Source organism: Syngnathus floridae, chromosome 4 (genome assembly GCF_059516105.1).
Source record: "Syngnathus floridae isolate MCC-2025c chromosome 4, RoL_Sflo_1.0, whole genome shotgun sequence".
NCBI classification, from domain to species: domain Eukaryota; kingdom Metazoa; phylum Chordata; class Actinopteri; order Syngnathiformes; family Syngnathidae; genus Syngnathus; species Syngnathus floridae.
Genome location: NC_142416.1, coordinates 12,419,197 through 12,444,550, shown reverse-complemented (window position 1 = coordinate 12,444,550; position 25,354 = coordinate 12,419,197). Strand labels below are relative to the sequence as shown.

Below are 25,354 nucleotides of genomic sequence, written 5' to 3'. Positions count from 1 at the left end.
TCCTAGCCGGAACATAAAATAGGAGAACCTCTTCAACTCAGATATCCGGTTTTAATACCAGAAGCGATCTTGATTGGCTAAGAGCTGTTGCTATGACTTCTGGTCCAGACGCTTCGGCGTCTACGAATTCTCACATACAACTTTTCCCACATTTATTCTTTGAGCATGTGTGCAGTAGCGAAATTAACCTGTTTTTGGATGTAAACTGAAAATATTCCTTTTACAAGACGAAGCATTGTGGCATCAAATTGTGTCATCCTTCGAACAGAATAGATCGATTAAAGATCTAATATCATCAAGATGAAGGTTGGTATTACGCAAATACATGAAATGTTGTTTTTATTTTTGTTTGCTATGCATCACCGAGTTGAAAGGAATGGATTTGTCTTCACTTAGACAGCGATTTGCTCAATGTAGTGCTAATTAGCTAACGAAACTTAAAATAAAACCATTTTGACAAATTAAGTGCTTTTTCAGCTCAACTTCCTGTCAAATGAATCAAGTTTCTATTACATTACCCAGCTTCTGGATTAGTCAAATTCTTGTAATTATGTAGTGTGGTCAAAAACATTTCTATTGTACACTTGTTGCATATGATGTACAGTTAAAAATGAAATACCAATGAGAGTCAGTGGTGTCCATATGATGTACCGTTAAAAAATGAAATAAGAATGAGAGCGAGTGGAATTATGTGTGGATATGTTGTGTCGGTTAAAAGACATTTAACTTGACTAAATTTGTTCGGAAATAATCCTCTTGTGTCCGCAGAGCATTTTTACCCTTATAGACAATGCTTGGATGGGCTCCAAGTTATTGTACAAGTGGCAGAAATCCCTTGGAAATTATATAGCTGTTGCAGGGTGAGTGAGAAGTGTTGCTACTTGGAATGTAAAAATCTGACCTGCTAACCAATGCATAATGTGATGTGCTGTATCCAATCCATCAGACAAGACAGCTCAGTGAAAATATTTGATCGCCATGGACACAAGTGGACTGAAATCAGTCTTCCTGGGTATGTGTCAAGGAAAAGAAAAACAATTGAAGCGAAAGAAAGTTTTATTGTTGAAATAATCACTTTCCTTTTCTTGTTCCTGCTCCCCCAGATGCTGTGTGGGGATGGACTGGGATAAAGATGGGGATATTTTGGCAGTGATAGCAGCAAAATCCAGCTCCATATACCTTTGGGATGCCAGTGTCAACAAAACATCCAAAATAGACAGTGGAATGAGGTATACTTGCATTCAATACCAACTTGTGCAATCTAGCAATACAATTATATATTTTTTACTGTCTATTTATTATTAATCAAACATGTAGTAGTGATATTTTCCTTTTTGCTTAGACAAACAGACCAATTTAATATGTGGAATGATTACAAAAAAAAACATTCCCTGACAGAGACCACATTTCTCTCATCGTGTGGTCAAAAACGGGCCCCCTGCTGGCAGCTGGCACTGCAAAAGGAAACCTGTTAATCTACAATCAGCAGACCTCACACAAAATCCCAATATTAGGTAAATGACTTGTAAACAAGCATGATTGTCATGTTTTTGTGATTTTCTCTTAACTCCATTGCCATGTATGCTAGGCAAACATACCAAGAAAATCACCTGTGGCTGCTGGAATGCTCAAAATCTGCTGGCCCTTGGCTGCGATGACAACAATCTGAGCATCAGCAATCAAGAGGGGGACACGATCCGAGAGGTTGTGTCATCGAACAAAAAATAAATAAATATGCAGCTGGGAGTCATGCCGAAGTGACATGTTTTTATTTTGTTGTAGATAAAACTGCGTGGTGCACCTGCAGACATTTACTTTTCCATGATGAAGACCAGTGAAAGAACTTCCCAAGGAGAGAACACTGTGAGCTTCATCGTGCCCCTATTTTTCAACAGCTTCACTTTTGAATTATTCTCTCAACATCCTTTTCATTGTATTATTTAACAAACAATCGATTAAACAACGCCAAATCTATTATACATTAAAATCCCATTACTATTATCTTAGTTTAGAAGGACTTTCTGATACCACTTGCATTGTATTGTATCAGTGTATAATGAAATGTCTTATAAATATCATAGATTCATTTATTGTCTAGGTGAGTGTCTGCGTGGACAAAAAGATCTTGGTCCTTTTCAGCGTCACCAACACAGACGACTGGTATGAGTTGGCGTTTGAAGCAAGTTACGGGCGCATCGTCTCCTATCGCTGGTACACTACAGATGCACACTCACATTACATTTTGGCTTTGGGTATATTTTTTCAAACTGCCATGATGTCTTTTTATTATAATTATTATTATTGCAGAACACACACACAATATCCTCACAGATTTTCCCCCCACTTTTATCAGGTTTGGTGATGGGTACATACTCATTGGCTTCTCTCTTGGATACTTTGTGGTCATTTCTACTCACGTCAGAGAGATTGGCCATGAGCTCTGCCAGGCTCGGAACCATAAAGACAGTCTTAACAGCGTAGCCATCTCATCTGCATTAAACAAGGCTGCTTCTTGTGGAGACAATAGGTGTGTAATACCTCCTAATGAAACTTACACTTAAAACTAAACAAACTAAATCCCCTTGTCCATTGCAGCATCAAGATCCATGATCTCTCTGACTTCAAATACATTAGCAATGTGATACAGCTGGAGGATGAGACTAAAGGTGAGGACATCTGCTTCTATATAGTAATTTGAAATGTCTCTCTCTTACTCGATTCCCACTCTTTCTGCTCAGGTCTGGACCAGCTCAGTTGGACAGATGATGGCCAGCTGCTGGCAGTATCGACCCAGAAAGGAACTCTTCATGTCTTCCTCACAAAGCTTCCCATTCTGGGGGACAGCTATGGAACCAGACTGGCTTACCTTACGTCTCTGCTGGAGGTCACAGTGTCAAACTATGGGGTGAGGAGTAAAAGTCACTGCAGCAAAACATGCTGGAGTATTAAAAGACTGCTCACTAGATTCACCGTGCGCCTCAGTAACTCAGTTGTTTTGCAGATACCTCCTGTGGCCATACAAGTGGAAGTAGAACCAACTTTCATTGCTGTAGGACCTTATCATGTTGCTGTCGGAATGAACAACAAAGCCTGGTTCTATGCACCGCTGGAACAGGAATTCGGTGCGTGTCATGTTCAACACTCATTCATTAAGTCATCTCGCTTCACGCAATTCGTTTGACTGGATTGTTCATCTTCAGCTTTTACCAAATTGAAGGAGATTGAGTACTTTGGGACAGTTGCCAACATGTGTCTGAATGCAAAATATGCTGCGGCGTTGTTTGACGGGAAAGTGCAACTGCATATGGTAAGTCACAGCTACCCTTATTAGTGAGTTACAAACAACAAGGCCATGCTTGTTACCATGTTGGTCTCCTAGATCGATGGCAGTGAACAGGAGGAAAGGAAGCAGATGAAGTTGTTCCCGGACGATGACAGAAAAGGTCGTATCCTTTGCCACGCGCTCACTGCTGACTTCCTCTACTATGGCACTGATGTAAGGCTGGGTAGCTCACAAAGCACTTGCTTATTCATTCATTCTCTGTATTTAAAAAAAGAAAAAAAAACAATTGCTGAATCAATGTCTGTCCATTGACTGAATTTCCCGTATCGCTCCTCCTCTTCCAGTTAGGTAACGTTGTGTGTGTTCTGGTGGAGGATTGGGAGACTGTGAGCACTTACAGTCACACCGTGGCAGTGAGTAAAGTTTTCCCAGATGTAAATGGAACACGGTTGGTCTTTATTGATGACAAGAAGAGCGGCTTCCTGCTCACCCTTTCAAATGTAAGTCCATGCAAAGTGCATGCACAAGGATTGACACACTTTTGACCAGTTGAAAACACAGTTCCAGTAAATAGTCTGACATCACTGCAGCACAATGCAATGAAAACCACAGATATATTCAAATGAAAACAGTAAGTAACAGTAAAAGTAATTGTGTTTATGTAGCAATTGATTGCATAGAAACTTCATGTTTGATGTTCTTCCCACTCAGGGCATCAGACTGCCACTCAAAGGTTGTATATGCCGCAAAAATTCAAGACGGTGCGAGTAAATTTTTCATCCACTCACACTTGTGCAAGCTGTAAATTTGCCCCTTTTTTAAATGCCACCTGTTACGCAGAGTGTGCAAAATGCGACTTTGTTTTTCTTGGGAGTTGCAGGCTTTTTCCATCTGTCTCATCATTTGACCTTTCCCTCTTTCGGCAGAAGGTCTCCAAAGTTATTTGCTTTTTTACTCATTTCTGCTAACACACTGGTTTACTTATTTTACTAACTTATCATGAAAGCGAGAAAAGCTGCTCTAAATTATCCTTCCATGTGAATGTCTCTCGACACTGCTAACAAACTTGACTGGCTGACTCGCAGTCCAGGGTGGATAGTAGTTATAATTAGTGTATTTGTCCTCATCAACTCCCACAGAATGAGTTCTGTTCTCAAATTCTTGTGTTCTGTCATTCCAGGCAGCAGATTTGTGCCTTGAGCTTCCAAACTTCTCCCCCACCATCACTGGAGTGCTGTGGGACAATTGGCACGCAGACAGAGTGGTGTTTGTAGCTTTTGACGATGACAAAGTCTCCACCTACGCTGCCCATAAAACCACCATATATGGTAGGGAAACACCAAACAAGTTTCAAAGTTGTCCTTTTTAATGTTGTTAACATTGGTAATGTTGTGGTGATTGCCATTTTCAGTCATCCAGGTGGAAAGGGCTGTTCTGTATTTTCATATTTCCTCCTTGGTTATCTAGGCCCGCGAGTGGTGTTAGTGGGGAGCACTCCACTTCTTTCCTCCCAGAAGCCTTTGCTGCTCTACAACGGGGTGCTTACGTGCCAGACGGCGAGTGGCAAGATCAATGAAGTGGCTCTGAGCACACACTCCTTCCTTGAACACTCAACAAACACGCCGTCTGGGTCACAGCCAGAACTTGGCAAGCAGCTCACACAGGCTCTTCAGCTTAAGAGGTTAGTACCACTGATTTTGATTGAGGAGTCTTGATTTTGTTAGATTGTATTCATTCAGGAAATATGTGGAGCCCTAAAATGTGACAAGTTTCCATAATGTTCTTCCAAATGTAGATTTGAATCTTATCAGAGTCATGTAAATTCAGCTCACCAGTTTTGTATTTTCCATATTTTGTATAGTTAAATCATTAAAATTTGATTGTTAACCCTTTGGTAAATGGTCAGAATTTAAATCACTGTATAGGGCCACAATTAGTTTTGTTTATTACCTTTTTATCTGTATCTTAAACACTGTAATTTGCTGCTTTTCTATTTCTTCATTGAGCATTTGTATGGGACTGATCCGAATTGTTCCTTATGAGTTAAAAGGTTATCTTGTATGTTTTTGTTAGTTCGTTTAAGCCTCGTGCATTTATGAAGGGCAAAGAATTGTGATTCAGATAGACTTGTCACTCAACAGGTTTTATGAAGCCTGGGATCTGTGCTTGACTGACAGCAGCGAGGCCGACAAAGCAGAGATCGGCAAAGCCTGTCTGGTCCACATGGAGGTCGAGCTGGCCATCCACTTCTACCGCATGAGTGGCAATGTGGGCATGGTGATGTCACTACAGGCCATCGAGGTACAACTATAGGTGGTGGAGTTTTGAACATTGCTTGACAAATAGCTCGAGATTTTACAACAAACTGAACATTTATGAATTTATCAAGAAACAAACATGTTTTTTTTTTTCGATTCATAGGGAATCGAGGATAATAACTTGCTTGCAGGCCATTTGGCCATGTTCCTGGAGGACTTCTGTCTTGCTCAGGACCTGTATCTGGCTTCAAGCTGCCCCATAGCTGCCCTGGAGGTCAGATTCATAGACATGCATAGTTTTTGGGCTTCAGCATTCTAAACTAACCAGTTGTTGTAAGTTAAATTGTCTCTATTGTTTAGATGAGGAGAGACTTGCTACACTGGGACAGTGCTCTGAAGTTAGCTAAGGGGTTAGCAGAAGACCAGATTCCATTTCTCTCCAAAGAATATGCCGTTCATCTGGAGTTTATGTACATATACACACATGGATCGATCTTAATCCTTCTGTCATCTAAAATGTTAGAGCTGATGCATCATCTGGTTCTCTCTGTGTGTCTTCCTTTCTTCTCTAGTGGAGACTACATGAATGCTCTGGCACACTATGAGAAAGGCATGACTCATAATAATAAAGTAAGTGCAACGCATTCGACAAAATAAGGACAGAAGTACTACTTCAGTTTTTGCCAAAACTTTGTCAATGTTGTGTATTTTTTGGTCTTTGCTCTACTGGTTTGTCACTATGCTTTCCCTCGGGTCACAGTTCCAGGAACATGATGAGGTGTGCCAGGCAGGTGTAGCGAGGATGTCCATTCGAATGGGTGACATAAGGAGAGGAGTGACCCAGGCTAGTCAACACCCAAGTAGAGTTCTTAAGAAAGAATGTGCAGCCATACTGGAAAACATGAAGGCAAGAGTTGTCTTTCTAGTTTCTCTTATGTATTGAAGCAGTTGTTTTTGTATGTCTATTAAATTTTTGATTTTGTTACACAGCAATTCTCTGAAGCTGCTCAGCTCTATGAGAAAGGACAGTGCTACGACAAAGCAGCATCAGTTTACATTCGCTGCAAAAACTGGTAAGACAAGGCCTGAAAACATTCTGACCTTGAAAGTGGTCTCAGGTTCTCCACAATGAAATGACTCCTCTTTTAGGGCAAAGGTGGGGGAGTTACTGCCGAATGTCACCTCTTCCAAAATTCACTTGCAGTATGCTAAAGCCAAGGAGGCGGATGGCAAGTAAGTTCTTCTTGATGTCTCCATTGAGATCAGGACTTGGGAAAAAAAAAAAGCCAATGTCATTATTTCTGTGTTCGTCAGTTATAAAGAGGCAGCACAAGCCTATGGTAGTGCTAAGGACTGGGACAATGTGACTCGCGTGCTGCTGGATCACCTGAAAAACCCAGAAGGTGCTGTTCGCATTGTCAGGGAAACGCAGAGCATTGAAGGAGCCAAGATGGTGGCCAGGTAGGACAAAATAGTGTGCTGTAAATGTTTATACTTAAGTGCACCATGTTGTCAAAGTGTCTAACTTGATAAAAATAAAGGTTTAACAATAAAAATAAAGTTTTAACAATATGTTAATTATTGTGGTTGTAGTAGGTGTATAACAGAGAGGGATTGGATTTTTAGAAACAATTGTAATTTTCAAAAATGTGTATCGTCCAAACTATTTCTTACAAAAAAAATGGCAATACATGCTTTTCATTCATTCAGTCTGCTGTTTTGTGTCAGCTCTTGATGGGTTTGTGTCTTTGCAGATTCTTCTTGTCGTTGAATGATTATGGCTCGGCCATCCACTTCCTGGTGCTGTCTCAGTGCAATGACGAAGCCTTCCAGCTTGCCCAGCAGCACAGACAGATGGAGGTCTACGCCGACATTATCGGTCTGTGACTATCCACTCTTGCAAGTTCAAATTCTGGGATCAAGTTCATTGTTTTGCCCCATTTGTGGCCTAATGCAAACTGAAACCTAAATTCAACTGCTGCTGCGTGTGTTCAACAGGCTCTGACGCAACACTGGAGGATTATCAGAGCATCGCACTGTACTTTGAGGCAGAAAAGAACCACCTGCAAGCTGGCAAATTCTTTCAAAAGTGTGGACAATACAGCAGAGTAGGAGCTCTCCTTCGTCTCTATCACTCCTACCGCTGTCTTTTCACTTACATGCTTACATTCTGGAAAGCCTGGAATGGTTTACTCAAGATGCACTGACTCATTGTGAAATCTGGGCCTGCTTAGTTGAATACTGATGATGATGTAGTTTTGGATGAATGAATGGCAACAGATGGGTGCATGGTTAAATGTACATTCTGCCCTCTAGTGGAAGAGTCTTTAATTGCGTAGATGAACAAACACTACACACATTTGTAGTGATGGGGAAATGAAGCTTCCAATTTCTTTCATGGATCAGACGTTGTATTTTTTCCTCCTCTAGAAGGCACTGTTGGTTTAAAAAATGGAAAGTCTGTACAAACATTGCCATCGAGAGGAGTCATTAGTATATACAAAAACTGGTTCACGAAGCATCTTTCAAGCTTCATTTCCTTTCACTAATTTTTTGTGATAAATAATGATTGAAAATGATTTTGGACCAATTAAGTACATTTGGATTGTTTCCCATGAAATCACTGGCCTCTCTTGTTTTCTTCTTCAGGCGTTGAAGCACTTTCTGAAGTGTCCTAATACGGAAGACAGCCTGGCTCTGGACATGGCTATTGAAACAGTGAGAGATCAACGTATCCGATGTAAAATCCCTGTTATCAAAACAATGAAAATGCATGTGCTTTATGTGTGTGTTTAAAAACAGGTGGGCCACGCCAAAGACACCTCACTTACTAATTTACTAATAGAATACCTCATGGGGGAAAGTGATGGCATTCCAAAGGTGATTTTTATACTGTGTTTTCTATCGTGACAGTGGCAACCTAAACTGTTTACATTACGGTATTGCAATTACACAGCACATAGAAACAACTATTAGAAAGAAGTCTTTGCCTCACCAATGTCTGAATGTTGTATCACAGTGAGTGTTTTTTTTTGTTTTTTTTTTTTTAGGATGCCAAGTACCTGTTCCGACTCTACATGGCATTGCAGCAGTACAGGGAGGCTGCTCGCACTGCGATTATCATTGCTAGGGAAGAACAGAACGCAGGCATGATCCTTCGCTTCACCAAAAGCTGTTTACATTCTATTGTGGGATAATACATGTGACACAACAACTATGCTGCTGTTTTTCTTGTGTCTCTACCAGGTAACTACCGTAGCTCCCACAACGTGCTGTTCAGCATGTACACACAACTGCAAGCTCATAAGATAAAGATTCCTGCGGAAATGGCCACTAACTTGATGATCCTGCATTCCTACCTGCTGGGAAAAGTGAGTGCATGCATTTGCAAAATTGACAGTCAAATAAATAAATGAAGATTTGAGAAGAGGGCAAATATATTTTTTATAAATCGTAATGCCCATAATTTCAAATTGAGTGCTTTACTGTCACTGTGCAATGACAATTATGATTGTAATAATTATACTTGAAAAAATATTTTGATATGTGCTTGTGTACAGATCCACATCAAGAGAAGAGACCACCTTAAAGGGGCACGCATGCTTATTCGTGTCAGCAAAAATATTAGCAAGTTTCCAGCACGTGAGTCATTGCACACAATGTACTGTAGTTATTCATCTCTTTTCAACATCTTGTTTTGAGTCATTGAGCCCCAGAACGTCTGACATATTAACTACATGTTCCACCGTACCGCCATGGAGATTTCCCTTTTTTTTTTCACAAGGTCTCTCTTGTTTGTTGTGTTGCCGCAGATGTTGTGCCCATTCTGACATCGGCGGTCATTGAATGTCACCGAGCCGGGTTGAAGAACTCCGCTTTTGGCTTTGCCGCCATGCTCATGCGCCCTGAGTACCGAAACGAGATACACCAGAACTACAGGAAGAAGATCGAGGCTATGGTTCGGTGAGCGGCCAACATAACCGGCTCATCAACTAATTTCACATAGCGCACAAAATGATATGCACTGTTTTAGAAATCAAATGTATCCCTTGAACATGAATGTTTGCTCACCCTTGCTCTAACTCCATGAGAATTTCCAAGATTGTATTTTTGTTCCATTATTTACTCTTCTAATCATACATGATTTTAATTTCATTAGGCGTCCAGATACGTCAGAGTTGGAAGAGGAAACAACCCCGTGTCCTTACTGTGGCTTCCAGCTTCCACAGAACGAACTGCTCTGCATCTCATGCAAGAACAACCTGCCCTATTGCATCGCCACGGTGAGTGTGCTCCATCACTCTGTGGGCTGACCTGACATTTGACAAGTTCGCATCTTGTGTCTTATGTCTCGCTTTATCACCACAATTATAGGGTCGTCATATGCTGAAAGAAGACTGGTCGGTGTGTCCTCATTGTGAATTTCCTGCACTCTACTCGCAGTTCATCCTGTAAGTGGCATGACACGCGCTCTGTTGATTTGACACAGACACATTTTGGCGAGACAAAAATAATCCATTATTTTTTATGAGTCCAGGTTTTACAATATCAATTCGAATGAATTTGTTTTAAAAAGGTGACTCTTCTGTCCTTGATGAATGATTTCAGGTTACTGGAGACTGAGACCGTGTGTCCTATGTGCTCAGAGCCTCTGAGTGCCCAGCAAGTGAAGAAGATCCAGGATTGTTCCAAACACTTGCAGACTAATCAAGTGGATCAGTGAAGGTGATACGCCTCTTCCACTCAGCCTGTTGAGATTTAATAGAATTTCCTCTTTTCACTTAGATCAGGGGTGGGCAGTTCCGATCCTTGAGGGCCTCGGTCAGGTAATAAGCAAGGTCTGCAGAAGCTGGATAACAATCCTGATCATTTGAATCAGGTATGGTGCAGCAGGGAGACCTATAAAACCTGCAGGACACCGGCCCTTGAGGACCGGAATTGCCCACCCCTGACTTAGATGGTCAGTACAGTTTACGAAGGACTGTTAATACGCTTATGATTTAAAGGGCCTTTCGTTTACTCACTTGTTTTAAGTACTCTTCAATTGATACGAAGGGGTAAAATTGATTCATTTTGAACTGTGTAAAATAAAGCAACCCTAGCTCCCAAAAATTATGCTTAGAGGCTCACTAATAGACATAGGAGACATTATGTACATATTGTTAGGTGATGGTGGTTGACTTATGAAGCACACCTTGTTTACCAAATTTGATTCATTTTCAATGGGATCAATCTGGTAACTCGTCATTCACGCTTAAAATTCTCATGCGTTATTCTTATGTTGGCCCAAAACACAAAATGAAAATCATGTTCAATTAATGATCAAGCATGTTATCATAGAAAAGTACAAATTTTATTTTTTATTCTTTATACAAAGGACTGTTTACCCAGGTTTTTTAAACAAAAATATAACAGCTTCTTATTGACGTGGACTGAAAAAAAGAGATAAAAATATAAAACACCAACAAATGTAAAATAAATTTGGAAAGACAGAAAAGCAGATCACGTTGAACAAAAATAGTCATAGTAAAAAGCGTACTTAAAAACAAGAAATGGAACTTCCTCATCATTATTTCAGGCAGTAGAGGACAGCAAGTGCTTTATACCAAATAGCTCAAACTTCACTGAAAGGCATCAGTGCTGAAATACAATGTGTACTGTACAGATCTTATTAAAAAGTGTTTTTCTTTGTTCCACACACCAAAGCTCCAGTTTGACTTTAGGCTGCGGCCTCATAATTAACAATTAATTTCCACTGATCCCTCTTTGACTCTATGAACAACCCCCTAGACTTCCCACTTTGCATGGAACAAACAAGTCGAACCAGATGGAACATCGATGCTAGATTGCGAGCAGCGGCGTCCACATACAACATGTTCGTCAAAACAAAAAGAAAATACCTGTCACACAAGACAACCTGTTACGAACATGCACTCAACAGAAGGCAGCGAGATGAAAAGACAACTCCAAACATTTGGAATGTTTACAGCATCAAATTGTGTTTGGAAATAAAAACACAGAGTTCCAGTTTTAAAAAGAAAAAAACATCTAGACAACGTGAAGCGATTTTGAGCATTGGCCAGTGCTCATTGGGGACTTTTGTGGTATTTCAGTGACCGATCTTGGTGTATTTTACAACACTCAACTTAAGTTGTTTTCCAGCACAACCACACAAAACTAATTCCAACATGTGCAAATGACTCGCCACATTTGAAAATGTTTAGCTAGTCAGCAGAGCACCATGTTGGCAAACAGCACCTCGTAAGAACGGTAATGATATTCTTTGATACAAGCGAGTCACAACTTTACTGTTGGTGTGACATACACACCTATTAGCGGTGCATAGTAATCTTCGCCACGTGTATAAATGGACCGAAGATGCGATTGCATAAGTAGCAAACACTCAAGTGCATAGTCACTGAAAACAACAAACCAAGATCAGAAGTTGCGACTGGAAGTCTTTGGTGGAAAACTTGAAATTGTCATGCAGACTAATAGGTTTTAAGAGTACATCACATTTTCATCTTTTAAAAATAAGACTGTTTCCTCCAATTATTCAGTCAAGTTGTCGGAAAGCGATTGAGAAAGCCCACTTGTTGTTACCAGAACAACATTTAGTTCTCGCCTTAAGACGACAGGTGCAGTTTGGGTGGCTCCAATTTTGAATCTCAAGGCGACTTGCTCCTTATCGAACCAAATAACCTTCCAATTTTTAAATTAATCTCATATGAGAATGCAGTTCAGTAACCCTGACAGGGTACATTTCCCAAAACACTTAACAGACTGTCAATTGATTAATACCTTATATTCTTCAATATCTATTTTAAGGGCTTAAGCTGATAAGTATACTCATTCAAGTAAAATCCTTTCTTTTAGTATCGCTCCTGCAATTAAGTCTGTGACCTGTCTTGTTTTGAAACGCAAGACGAGGGAAAGAAAAGATTCTAACTCTTAAATCCCCCGTTCTTAATCAAAAAGTCACAAGTTGCTGCTTCCTGTATTACATTCAGTTCTCCATTATAGTGAAAAGGTCAATTTGCAGCACAAATAATGTCATCGGCGCCTGGCTATGGAAAACAACTGGGAGGACGGACCGATGAGGAGCAGCCTCAAGAAACCCCATTTGGCCTCCTCTGCACGCTGACCACTCCTAGTTTTCAGTCAGACAATTTACATTACAAGAGCGACAGCGAAAAGCGCTTCACTACAGGGAGTGGGAGCTCGGAGAGATTTTTTTTTTTTTTTTTAAAGTAGTCAAGCTTCTGGATGGAATCTTACAGTGAGATGGTGTTAAGTGTTTGTGAGTTCACGGCACGATCAGTTCATTGAGCAGTCCTCTCCCTCTGTGTCCGTGTCTGTGTCTGAACAGGCGGTGTCCATGGCGACATGGGCGGGGCTGACTATGACCGCTCGTCTCTGCTCTTCCTCTGCGCTCGCTCGCCTCTCCTGAGTGCGCTCGATGTGGTGGATGGCCTGAGAGGAGCGAACGATGCAGCATATATTCAATTAGCCACAATGTAAGCTACACCACCACAATCTGATGGGATACGAGAGCTGTATCAAAAACAAATGGTTTTTAAAACGGGTTTGTTATTGTGGTTGTAGTCCAATCATACACTTTTAATATTTTAGTTGCAGTACGATACTGTACACCAGAAATATCAAATCAGGTTGTCATGGACTGCAACGTAGTTATTCTTCTGCCTCAGAAGGCTGTTTTGACTGTAAACCTATGTAAAGTTAGCGCAATTTTTGGCACAATAAATTTGAGATAACTGATTCATTAAAAACATATGTATTGAAGAAAACAACTTCTTTTCGCGGTCGCTTACAATAACGATAAACATGGGTAGAACATTTGACTGTTTTACAAAACTTTCTCTTAGTATTTAACGTTGCACCAAAGAGAAAAATTGTCAAATATCGGCCAATTTGTGAGTGGGTGAGAGAGGCTGACTGTCATTTTCTGTCTTTACTGTTAGTGTAAAAAAATAAATAAATCTGCAAATTCCTGCCAATTTTAAAATAGCCAATATTGGCTGATTAATCAGTCACCATATTGAATATACACAATAGTTATATGGTGAATGACAGGAAACAGAACCATTATTGTTTTTGATAAAGGCAGAAGATTTCTCTAAAAGCGTGCGTTTTGGATGACCTTCCATTGGGCACATGTGTATAATCATATGCAAAGGACATACCTGCACAATGGTGTCCAGGTTTTGTCTCGACGTAGACACGGTGCTGTTGTGGAGAGATGAGCTCATGGTCACCACGGTGACATGGTGATGGGGTTGCTGGGTTAGTGTCGGCGCCGGCACAATGACTGTCGGGTGGTGGGTTGAGGCGATGGGAGTGGGAGGGGCCACCACCTGAAGAAACATACAAATCACCTTTGTTATAAACAATAATTATTGTTTGTAAACAATAATGTCTTCAGTCATGTCTGATTACTCATAATACAAACATTATTTGTAATCATTTGTGATGCGTAATAAAAATCATTTATACTTTTCATCATGCGAGTCTCTTGAAGTACAGGTGGGCTTTACAAGTACGAATGTGTGCTTGGCCAACCTTTGGACTGTGAGGGGGTCTGTCTGCAGCTTGAACTTGTTGCAGTCGTAACAGCGTCTGGCTCTGGAGCTGCGCGTGCTCCTCCTCCACCTGTTGGGTGATCACCTTGAGGCAATCCGGGTGCCCTTGGGTGTCCAGAGCGCGCACCTGCAGCCAAACACACATGACGTAAGTAACCCATGATCCATCAAATGTGCCTGCTCACCTTCACTCTAACTCATTTCATATGAAAAAGACGATTATTAAATGTAGACAATACATAGAAGCGTGCACAATGAAAACAAATGATACAAATGCATCTAAATGGCAGCATTCTGATTCTCTATCCAGTATTTTGTGCCCTATATAGTAAACTGACTATTATGTAGTGTTGTTCAAAAGTCTAGTGATATACCACGTCCAAATTTATCAGCGTTTGGAATAGGACCCGAAATAATCGGCTAAGGCAAACGACTTCAATGATACGTTCACCTGCTCCTCCAGCTGCATACGGGCGGAGCGTTCTCGGTCCAGCTGTTGGCGCAGCTCCAGCATTTCCCGCCTCAGCTCTTCCACCTTCTCTTCATCTAGAGTATCAGGAGAGCCGATGCCTTCATCCTTCTCCTCCGCTCGCCTCCGTTTGGGCGAGGAACCACTGAATTCCTGCAGTCACAATGTGGAAACAGGGTGAGACAGCAGTCACACACTTTGCATTGAATGAAGGCAATATTATTCTTTAAACAAAGCACAAAGATTACATGTAGTATGGAAGCTGTCAGGGCACTAAAACAGCACTTGGGCATACCTGTATGAAGCGTTTGAGCTGGTTGTTCTGTGACAAGAGCTGCGTCTTTTCCTGCTCCAAGGTGAAGATGTAGTCTGCTGTCTGTTGCAAGATGGCCGCCTGCAGAGACCCAAAAGTAGGTAAAGCTCCGGCAACACTAAGTCAAACACATCGGTATGAATTTTTTTTTTTTTTTTCCATTTTCAAAGTGTTTCTGACAACTGATCCAAACGACTTTTTTGGTCCCTATAGTGGATTTTCACTTGCTGTAGGGTGGGCATTCAATTGCATGACCACGTACCTTGCTGAGTTTCTCTCCATCTGTGTGAGGCAAGAGACTTTTAAGGGACTGGAAGCCCGCATTGATGCTTTGCATGCGTCGCCGCTCATTGCTGTTGGCAATTTCACGTCGGATTCGCCTCTCTTGGTCCTGGGCTGTCTCTGGACTGAAGGGGATGTTGGCCAGACTAAAGAACGGTCACACGACAAAGGTAACCATTTATGTTTTCATATGAGACTAGTTGCTCGTCGTAGAAGATTTTTTGCTAGTACTAGCAACATCACAAGACATGTAAATGCTCAAAAGTGGTTACCAGTGACTCAACACTTTCACACAAAGCATCTATGCTGGACAAAAATACAGCCACAATAAAACTTAATACTGGATCAGATAGAATCTAAAAATAGACTTGCCTAAGCTTACAAGGACTTAATCTTGACCTCTGCCCTCTGGGTCAATGAGTTTAAATTGACTATCAGAGTTGTGAACCACCTCAACAAAAAACATGTTATAAACGAAATTAGGGCGCAGAGGGGACGACCAACCCGAGTAAACAAACCAGTAGAACTTGATCAGAGATGTTTATAAAACACTCAAGGTCAGATGGCAACTTGCTTGTGCGGCTTTGAAAATGATAGGATCGTTGTGGGTGGGAAAACCACACTACCATTGTGATTAGAGCCGGTAAAACCGACAGCCAAAGCAAAACAATGTCTAAAATGATTGTGAAATGCCTTTCACAGGCATCCGATCGTAGAATAGATGGGGTCCCGGTGCTCCAATGTACCCTTCGATCATGAACTGATGAAAATTGCACAAATGAGCCTTTGAAGACAACCCAAACAATAAAAATCATTAATTCAATCACAAAGAAGTGGAAATGTAAGCAAAAGGAAACTTTAGGATTCAGGTTTTCAACTTAAATTAGGGTTTCAAATCATGGTCAAATCTCATCTTTGTGTAACAGGTTCCAAAAGCGGAGTGTGGCATACTTCATGTAACGAGGTATTTATTTACATTTTTATTTATGTTTCTTCTGCCGGCCGAAAATGCCGTCCCCTGCATTTGTCTGTTCAGGTGTGCCTCATGAAGTGTTTGGTGCAGCTTTTACTACAAACCATAACCTGTCCGTTATAATGTGTTTATTTTGTGACGACGTTACAAACAAGCTCTCGGCTAGCCAGGAGCTGCGCACCTCCAACATGGCCGCCGGAGGGCGCGTCGGCCAGCTGGCAGCAGCACAGTGAAATGTGACTCCACTCCAGTCCACGCTGAGTACAGCAGCAGCGGTGGTAGGCAGGCAAGCAGCAGAAGGCCCCCGGGCACCGAGGAGAACAATGCGTTCGACAGTTAGCGCCGAGCGAACTGCCAACGTTCACCGTCCCCCCGCAAAATAACACCGATCAAAGACCGCGCGACATTCGTGCGCCCGTAAAACCGACAAATAGAGCCCAGTCTCGGCTTTTCGGCTAAAAACGAGCGCGGTTGAAAAAAAAATTGTCACGCTGTGTTAGCTTGGCGAGTTAGCACCACAACCATGGCTACTGCTTGTGTAAAAATGTAAAAGACGCAGCGCGAGTGTTAATGGTCCAAATGTTTCCACTTTATTACAACTCAAAATGTTTGCAATACTGAACGTGACATAATATTGTGTGATGAACCGAATTTGGTTGCAAATAATGAGACTATGGCGAACACGTAAACCACCACGTGCTCGTCTGCAAATGCGATGTATCGATTTCATGTGCTTGATTTACATATTATGGGAGCGAATGCCCTCTTAACGTGTCTCGTGGGTCAAAACTTGACCCGCCTGCTGTCAAACGACACGACAGGGGCGACTCAGTTTTGCGTCCGCTCGCACGGAATGGCTGCAGCGCAGGTCGTGATCCGCCACTTTGTACAACCTTGCTGCCAAACTATCGCATGCTAGCAGCTAACGGCTAACGCGCTATGAGAAGTCGAGCTCGCAGCCCGCCGCCACAACACAACCACAACGTGCTTTTCGGAACGTACCTGCATAGTCCCCCGATAACATCCTTCTCAGTCTTCTTGAATTGCTGCAGGGTCGGTATCTTCTCTGTCGGCATCATGAAATATTCCATGCTTTCAAAGCCACCCACTAAAGCGCGTGTTTTGCTCTCTCACCCTCCCACTTCTCTCTTTCGGGAAAAAAAAAAGATCTACGAATCGCACACTTGCTGTTGTATTTTCTAGCAGTCACGCGCATGCAAGACGCGCGATGATGTAAAGGAACGGGTTGGAAAAACAAAAGTTGTAGCTGTCCACAGCTGATGGGGTTCCCTCCAATGCGTGTGTGCACGCGCGCGTGTGTGGCATCTTGCCTCCGCCTACTACGTGTTTGTGTGTATGTCTTTTGCCTCCGCCTACTGTGTCATTGTGTACGTACGTGCCTGCGCGCGCGCGCAGCTGATCCGCGTGAGGCGGGAAACAGCTGGTTGGAATCAGCCTCCTTCCGGCAAGACAAACAAGCCAGCGGAGAGCAGCGCACTGAGTGCTCGTGGAGGAAAACTAGTCAAAAGTCGCTCCTGGATTTCACGTTGCACAAGGGGCAAACTTCCATCCATTGATTATGCATGCATGGATGTATGTATGAATGTGTGCGTGCGCGTGCATGTAAGTAAATTCATAAATAGATAATTAAATGTGTTAACCAAGGCACCACAGTAAGACAAGTGGTTCGAACGTCTAAATCTGAGTCCTTAGAGTAAAAAAAAAATGTTTCTTGTAATTTAGGAGGACAGAATACACGGAGGAAACCCACACAGCAATTCAGCCATGCAAACTCCACCCAGGTACGATTATTTTATAGTCATTCTTATATACTTATCAGGTCAATGAAGTTGCCAACTAAAATATGAATTATTTGATGAAGTATACAAGCATGTATATAACAAAATGAAGAATTCTTCTGTAGTGTCATTTTATTTACACAAGCATTATACAATTATTTAAAGAGTACAAAAACGCTCTGTAGATAAATATCTGTACCCTATGCCATCAAAATTGACAAACACATACAAACATAAGCACGTAAAAGGAATCATGATGAACTATCACTGTCAATGATTAATCACCTAGATTGGTCACCCTGTTATTTCTGCAAAGAATATATTTCAATCGAATGGAAGACTTAACTGGAATGTTTGAAGATGCTATGACTCACAACATTTTAAACAGATGGTTAGTGCATGCCTTTTCAATGACATTTCAAGTTCAAAGCTCCACAAAGATGTAACGTTCCTTCATTTGTACCACGATGACATTCCAATGGAGGAGGTCAGATGTTGCTTTGGGAATGAACAAAGATCACTGAGCAGTTGAGGATGTCGACACTAGCGGTCTGGCCCTCTTGGCAGCCAACTCCTCCACTGCAAATGTGTAGTTATACTGGAAAATCAATACAAAGTCATTACATTTATACGTGGAAGGGTAATGAAGAAAGTGGTGCAGTCGAGTGGTCTTACCTCATTTTCTATATCTTGGAGCGATTTTATACGAATGTTGTTGAGCTGGGGAGTCTGAGAGGGACAAAGAGGGATAGCTTAACATGGTTCTGGAAGACCTTTGTAGTGGGAGATGTTAGCCCTAAAAATATTGAGCTGGGAGCAAATTTGATCACTTGAGAAGAAAAAAAGAAAGTTGAAAATACCGTAGCATTTGGTTGGATATTAAACTTTGGGTTAAGGCTGAAAGGCACTCCATCTAGCGCTGCAGATAAATGACACAGAGAACATATTGGAAGAAACCTAAAAAACAACTACTTCGCAGTAATAATGTGTTACCTGTGATTCCTTGGATGCTGCTGTCAGCCGGTTTGTCCAGGGACTCATTGACATGGAGGGAGTGGCGTCTGTAGCTGATTTTACCGTGAGGCACTTGAGGAGGATTGCTGAAGAAACGTTACCCACCAAAAATTTAGAACTTAAAACCTCCCAAATAGGAGAGGGTCCTTTATTGTTCAATGACAACTTTCAATTCCTCTCAGTGAGCACAACGGCATTAAAGAAAACAAAGTGTACCTGGCTCTTAGAGGCTGTAGAGTAGGAGGAAGCTCCATAGAGTCTCTACGAAGGCCCAGACTGACATTACGAGGCTTGGCTTGGGGCGTGGTGCTGGTAAAATGACCTTTTCGACACCACAACACATAGCCGTGGATGTCTCTGTAAACAACACATAAAGTATTTAAAGGTCCATCGTGACGAGGAGCTGGATGAAGTAATAGTGCAGTTGAATGTCATGGATTGTACGGTGCCTACCCAACACATGTGTAGTGTTGTAACATCATTTTGCTTTTGGCTGTCAGTTTGATGTCCAAGACAGCTGTGTCCACACTACCGACGGGGACGACACGCACACAAATGCGTTTTTTCTTCGAAACGGTGGCCTCTGGAGACAGCAACGTACGAAATATTAGCAAAGTAAATCGACTGAATTTTTTTTAAAGGAAGTGTATGCAAAGTCTAGTCACAACATTGGTTTCTGTGGTTTATTATAAACATTTGATGCTGGCAAAATATTAAGTACACTTGCACAACATCATGACAAACCTAACATGGTTGAAGTTGTTAGTGAATTGTTATGAGATGTTTTAAGTTTTGAAATTTATTTTTGAAAAGTTATGAAAATTCTGTACAGAATTTGACTTTCAGGCCAGATCAAGCATGACTGCTCTCTCCATCGCTGTTTTTTGGTTTGTACTTTCTACTGTACTGCAGTTAAATTTGCAGCTCATACTCAGAGCCACAGAATTTAACCCACTCACAGCTGGTCGGTTCTTTGCAGTTTTTGACCAGCTGTCAAATCCCTTTGTCTTAGCTTCTGTCAACGCAGATGAGCTCAGCTCCTTGTTTGACGAACTATTAGAATCTGTGGCTCTGTTAAAAACTGCAGGCCAAAACTAAACCTACTAAGTCCTAGTCCAATGAGACAATTTGCAGAACTATTAAACTTTGTAAAATACAGAAAAGACTACCGTGGCTGCTACCAGAACACTGTTAGTATAAAGATGCAACAGAAAAGTCACCAGTCATCAAATCGTTATTCAAAACCACTGACTTCATTGTTAACACTCCTCAGACTTAGGTTATCTACTTGGTCTCCACATTAAACTGTATGAATAAATTTGAGTGTGTGCTCACTTGGTTCCAAGTGCTCTGCAATGAAGCAGAAGCCATGAGGAATGGCGTCCTTGTCAGTAATGACCTGAATGTCTGACACGACCATCCCACCCGAGGTGGCCTGCAGAGAGACATGCTTATACAGTGCCGTGAAAAAGTTTGTGAACCCTTAGGATTTTACAATATATTTGCATTTTTTTAAAGAAATAACGGAGACAAGTTCACAATAGTGTTACAGAATGGTGACACATTGCCATTATGGCTGAATACAAATTAATAGGACTATATTTTAACTATAAACACACAAGAATAACAAAATAATGAAAACGCAGTTGTGAATAAGTTTGTGAACCCTTGCCAACAGTCAGAGTTAATAGCTTGTTGCACCTCCTTTAGCAGCAATGACTTCTTGCAATCTTTTCTTGTAAGTACTGACGAGTCTCTCACATCGAGCTGGGGAGATTTTGGGCCACTCCTCCCTGCAGAACTGCTTCAGTTGTCCAAGGTTTGATGGTTTTCTTTGGTGCACTGCTTTTTTCAGGTCCGACCACAACATTTCTATCGGATTTAAGTCTGGACTTTGACTGGGCCACTCCAGAACATTGAATTTTTTCTTTTTGAGCCATTCCGATGTTGATTTACTTGCATGCTTTGGATCATTGTCCTGTTGCAGCATCCAGTTTCTTCTTAACTTGAGCTTCTTTACAGACGGTTTAACGTTTTCTTCCAGAATATTTTGGTAAACCTCGGAATTCATGATTCCTTCTATGATGGTAAGTTGCCCTGGTCCTGCTGCTGCAAAGCAGCCCCATACGAGTACTCGTCCTCCTCCATGTTTTACAGTTGGGATGAGGTGCTTTTGTTGATAAGCTGTGCTTGGTCGTCTCCAAACAAATCTGTTTTGATTTTGGCCAAAAAGTTCTATTTTAGATTCATCAGTCCATAAAATGTTGTTCCAAAATTCTTGAGGCTTTCCTATGTGCTCTTGAGCAAATTTTAACCGAGCTGCAATATTCTTTTTTGATAGTAATGGCTTCTTCCTTGCTACCCTTCCATGAAGGTTATTCTGAGCCAGTCTTTTTCTGATGGTGCTGTCATGAACTTCAATTCCTTTGCTTGAGAGAGATTTCTGAAGGTCTCTAGAGGTAAGTCTGGGGTTATCAGTGACTTCTCTCACCATCTTTCTTTCTGCTCTGCCTGTTATCTTCCTTGGACGACCAGATCTTCGAAGTGAAGTAGTTACTCCATGTTCTTGGTACTTGTAAATCACTTGTCTTACAGTTGAAACATGTAGCTGCAGATCTTTGGCTATGGTTTTGTAACCTTTTCCAGATTTGTGAGCTGCAATTATTGCTCCTCTGTGGTCTGGAGACAGCTCTTTAGATCTTCCCATTGCTAGATTTGTAATGTTTGTGTCCACGCAGGTATAGCTCTACTAAATGACAAGTACATTCAGGTGAGTATACAACAAGTGTGGCTTTAAGGTCTGTCAAGTCACATGAAATTACCTGAAGTCATCTAGTATTGAAAGACATGTCACACAGTCAGTTTTAACTTCTATAGGTGGAAAGGTTCACAAACTTATTCACACCTGTGTTTTGATTTTTTTGCTATTTTCTTATGCTTCCTGTTAAAACAGGGTTTTGCAGATTTGTGTCAATGCTAACTAGCCTTGTGTCAATATCCTGTAACACTTTTGTAAACTTGTCACCGTCATTTCTTTAAAAAAAGTGCAAATATATTGTAAAATCCTAAGGGTTCACAAACTTTTTCACGGCACTGTATTATGTATTGCGGTGAAGCAAAAACCCCACAGAATATTTCTGAAACAGTGAACGTGTCTCTCAGTTACCTTACTGTAGCAAAGGTAATAACCCGACCTTATGGCGAAGCTGCGTGTGAAGTTTGCGTTAGCTCCATCTTCAGTGATGTTGATCTGTAGATAGAAACAGCTGATAAATCTAGATGAACAGTCATTCCCGTTGACACCTTCCGCCAAATGTTCAATGACCTTGAGAAGAGGACTTGGAGGGAAAAAAAAAAAAAAAAAAACCGATCAAAACAGGTGTGATAGGTTTGTGCTCCCTCATTACTATGACCACATACCAAAGTACTTCTGAGCGAATAAGCCAAGGTTATCTTGACACTTAAAAGCAGCAACAACATGATCAAACAGTGATCAGTTATGTGAGGAATGTTTTTTTTTTTTTATGAGAACATTGCATGTTAATTGTCCAAATCACTCAACATGCTCCTTCAGAGAAATTCCACAAATATTCAAAAGGAGCTAACCCCTTTTTTTTTGTTCCTTCCCTTAACAAGGTGCAAGGTGTATGGATGAATAAAAACACAATATGCAGCGAAAAATGTGGAATCTCCACAATTTGTACCAAGGTGAAGTCTTTAGGGCAGGTGGAAGTGTTGGATGTCCACGCCACTGCTGTCAGTGGCCGAACTACCCCATGATCTGTGGTGCCCATCTGAGGAGAAGAAAAAAAGACAAGGAGGTACGTATATGCATATGCCGCATTTGACCTTTTGAAATGCAGGTGTACTTGGGTTCAAAAGTTTGGTCTCACCACTTAGAAACAGCCTTGTTTTTAAGAAAATGCACCCATTGATTTTGCAACCACAGTAACTGTATTTTGGATTAATTTGAAGATCCAAAACTTTTAAATGGTTGTTCAGACATCCTATGTGATGGGATTTAATACAAGAACCGTATCACACAAAATCTAATTGCAACTTTTTAGCTGTTTTTTAATTATTAAATGAAACATTGTTTGTCATAACTGAAGGTGTTTTTTTAATATTCATTTTTGTCAGTGATGAAATAGCACTGTTAACCCCCCCAAAAGTACAACTATAGATGAACAAATTGAATCCCAACAGACACTGTTAAGATATAATAATGCACAATTTTGTTTTAATTCAATTATATACTAATTGATTTTTTTTTTATTGTTGATGTCTGAGTTGTACACGGGGACCAAAATATTAGAAACAGCTTTCAATATGCGCAGCGGGTCCCAATGTAAACTACACTAAAATGACAATAATGTAGTTTTTCTTTTTTGTATTTCATGTCATCACACAGTCGAGGTAATGTTGGGGCCATCGAGTGCAGAATACTCCACATTGGTTGTTTTGCTCAGCTGATTTTTTTTCCTTATTATTTTAACAAGCAAAATTCTACCAGTGACAGTAAAGGTATTATGGTGAATTAGACAGCTTATTGTTGATGATCATGTGACAAATTAGCAGCAAAATAGGGTCTGTTTAAAGGCTGACAACGCATATTTAGTTATTCGTGAGCCATACAGCAAGACACAATGCTCCTATTCACTCTGAACGGCAGTGTTATGACGCGCTGTTGCCAGACACGGAAATAGTGAGTCCATTCAGAGTAATAATTAAATTTAAGTCAAATTCAGTGCATGGCATTCCAAATGTTTGTGGTTTATAATTCATATGAGAGTTCTAAATATGTATGCAGTTCAGTATGTATATGCATGTTTTTCATTGTGGAAGCAAACACAAGAAATGTATTTTAAATGTATAATTAATTGGGTTAGTTGTACTTGGAGTATTTCTGAGGGACCTATTCCGAGTTGAATTACTTTTAGTACAAGTCCAAGTAAATCTAAATTAATTATAGATTAATTAAGAAAAGTTTCCAGTGTTTACCAAATTGACACGTGTACCTTGTATAAAAGTTAGTACATTACTGTTTACACATTTGGACATTTTTCAAAAAGTTGAACCATAATCAATATTGACTTACAGCAGCTTTCCATAACAATAAGTTTGTCTGGTGTCAAGGCCGAGTTATTAAAAAAGCAAATAAGTGAGCAGGCATGCTGGAAGAAGTGTTGGGTGTCGTTTACAATACAAACACGACCAGCCGGTCTGAAGTCACATCAGCTGCGATTATTCGTCAAAACGTGTTTGCTTAAAATAAGTTCAATCTCTCTTCAAATTGAAACAAATCACTTCATCGACACTAACTTACCATTATGAAAGTCTTCACTTCTCTTAAGTTTGAAGGTTAGTTGTCTGGTGAGGAAACTGCAATGAAGTGTCGCTTGACGTCTGTAGGTGATTTTCCTGGTAAAAGCAGGAAGTCCTGTTTAACTACAACTCCCAGAACATCTCACGCCTAAAACACGTCAGTGTTTAATTACTAACTCTTGACGCTAGATGGCAGCATATCAAACTCGACAGTACAGAAATGTTTGAGTAAATCGTCAGTGTGTAATTGCTGACTCTTGACGCGAGATGGCAGCATATCAGATTCGATACAGGAAAATGTTCCCAAGACTTGCCTTAAAACTAAACAATAATCACAATACTTTTGAACAATTAATTACATTTTAAAAAGGAATCCAATCTTTGCCTAAGAGGTCAGATTGCTCATTTCCTCAATAATTAAACAACAGTATGCACCACTTAGAGTTGTTGTATTGGGTTTTCCATTACTTATATTTTGCAATAATTCTTAGAATAAAATCGTCAACAAAACACACACTTTTGAATGACAGAAGCTCACAAAAATCTCTATGGATAACACGAATGCATAAAACATGTAAAATGTGCACTTTGCTAAATAAGTGTAATATAAGGTTTATTCTAGGTTTAAATACAGTATATCAAAAAACTTCTACAATTAATTACATGATCACTGAATTATGCTGTAGTGCTGCAGTTTCTACTAACGACCACCAGTCCAGGGAGTTGCCAACTCACCCTAACCCTTGAACAGGATAATTGGTATAAACAATGGAAATGAACTCAGGTCTAGTAGCCACACTTAGTTCATGAGATTACAAAGGTAGCAAATAGTTTTTATGCAGGATCATGTAGTTTTGAATTGCTTTTTCCTCTTTAATAACATAATAATTTACTGGTGTGAACTCAGTCAAAGATTTACATTTGTTTGATGGTCTTAAACGCAACAACAAAAATTGAGGGCACAAAGTAATAATGATGTGCAAACGTATTTTTTTTTCATGAAAAGATCCCTTTGCAAGATCTCTTGATCCTCTTTTA

General features: G+C 40.7%; 3 protein-coding genes and 1 long non-coding RNA gene across 5 annotated transcripts; 2 read left to right on the top strand and 2 right to left on the bottom strand.

Moving 5' to 3' along the window:
• The first annotated feature begins 63 nt into the window (after window positions 1-63).
• On the top strand, window positions 64-14,064 carry wdr19 (WD repeat domain 19). Its single transcript, XM_088372754.1, has 37 exons — window positions 64-306; window positions 769-860; window positions 947-1,012; window positions 1,104-1,229; window positions 1,399-1,514; window positions 1,589-1,704; window positions 1,783-1,863; window positions 2,099-2,211; window positions 2,354-2,527; window positions 2,596-2,666; window positions 2,739-2,905; window positions 3,002-3,122; window positions 3,201-3,307; window positions 3,380-3,496; window positions 3,628-3,783; window positions 4,464-4,611; window positions 4,751-4,964; window positions 5,425-5,584; window positions 5,705-5,815; window positions 5,902-6,011; window positions 6,114-6,171; window positions 6,302-6,448; window positions 6,532-6,614; window positions 6,691-6,774; window positions 6,856-7,002; window positions 7,296-7,420; window positions 7,540-7,649; window positions 8,191-8,259; window positions 8,344-8,421; window positions 8,592-8,688; window positions 8,788-8,912; window positions 9,102-9,183; window positions 9,354-9,504; window positions 9,701-9,824; window positions 9,916-9,992; window positions 10,150-10,266; window positions 12,911-14,064. The coding sequence occupies exons 1-36, from the start codon at window positions 301-303 to the stop codon at window positions 10,262-10,264; spliced, it is 4,044 nt and encodes a 1,347-aa protein (XP_088228880.1). The 5' UTR covers window positions 64-300; the 3' UTR covers window positions 10,265-10,266; window positions 12,911-14,064.
• Window positions 10,873-17,527, bottom strand: LOC148399191 (transcription factor AP-4-like). The gene is made up of 7 exons (XM_088372757.1): window positions 17,181-17,527; window positions 15,186-15,351; window positions 14,906-15,004; window positions 14,593-14,763; window positions 14,122-14,268; window positions 13,746-13,916; window positions 10,873-13,014 (listed from the first exon to the last, which is right to left on the bottom strand). The coding sequence occupies exons 1-7, from the start codon at window positions 17,267-17,269 to the stop codon at window positions 12,859-12,861; spliced, it is 999 nt and encodes a 332-aa protein (XP_088228883.1). The 5' UTR covers window positions 17,270-17,527; the 3' UTR covers window positions 10,873-12,858.
• On the top strand, window positions 14,963-25,354 carry LOC148399189 (uncharacterized). Its single transcript, XR_015857866.1, has 5 exons — window positions 14,963-15,020; window positions 15,137-15,375; window positions 16,132-17,801; window positions 17,922-17,980; window positions 22,628-25,354. It is a non-coding gene; the product is annotated as an uncharacterized LOC148399189 (long non-coding RNA).
• Window positions 18,092-24,477, bottom strand: mvb12a (multivesicular body subunit 12A). 2 transcript variants are annotated; one of them, XM_088372758.1, is made up of 10 exons: window positions 24,318-24,476; window positions 22,696-22,785; window positions 22,158-22,241; window positions 20,327-20,426; window positions 19,445-19,574; window positions 19,208-19,348; window positions 18,971-19,077; window positions 18,838-18,896; window positions 18,653-18,706; window positions 18,092-18,575 (listed from the first exon to the last, which is right to left on the bottom strand). In XM_088372758.1, exons 1-10 carry the CDS (start codon window positions 24,318-24,320, stop codon window positions 18,495-18,497), a joined length of 849 nt encoding a protein of 282 aa, XP_088228884.1. In that variant the 5' UTR covers window positions 24,321-24,476; the 3' UTR covers window positions 18,092-18,494. The 2 variants fall into 2 exon arrangements, with proteins under 2 accessions (XP_088228884.1, XP_088228885.1); XM_088372759.1 differs by lacking the exon at window positions 18,838-18,896 and having other exon boundaries at window positions 24,318-24,477.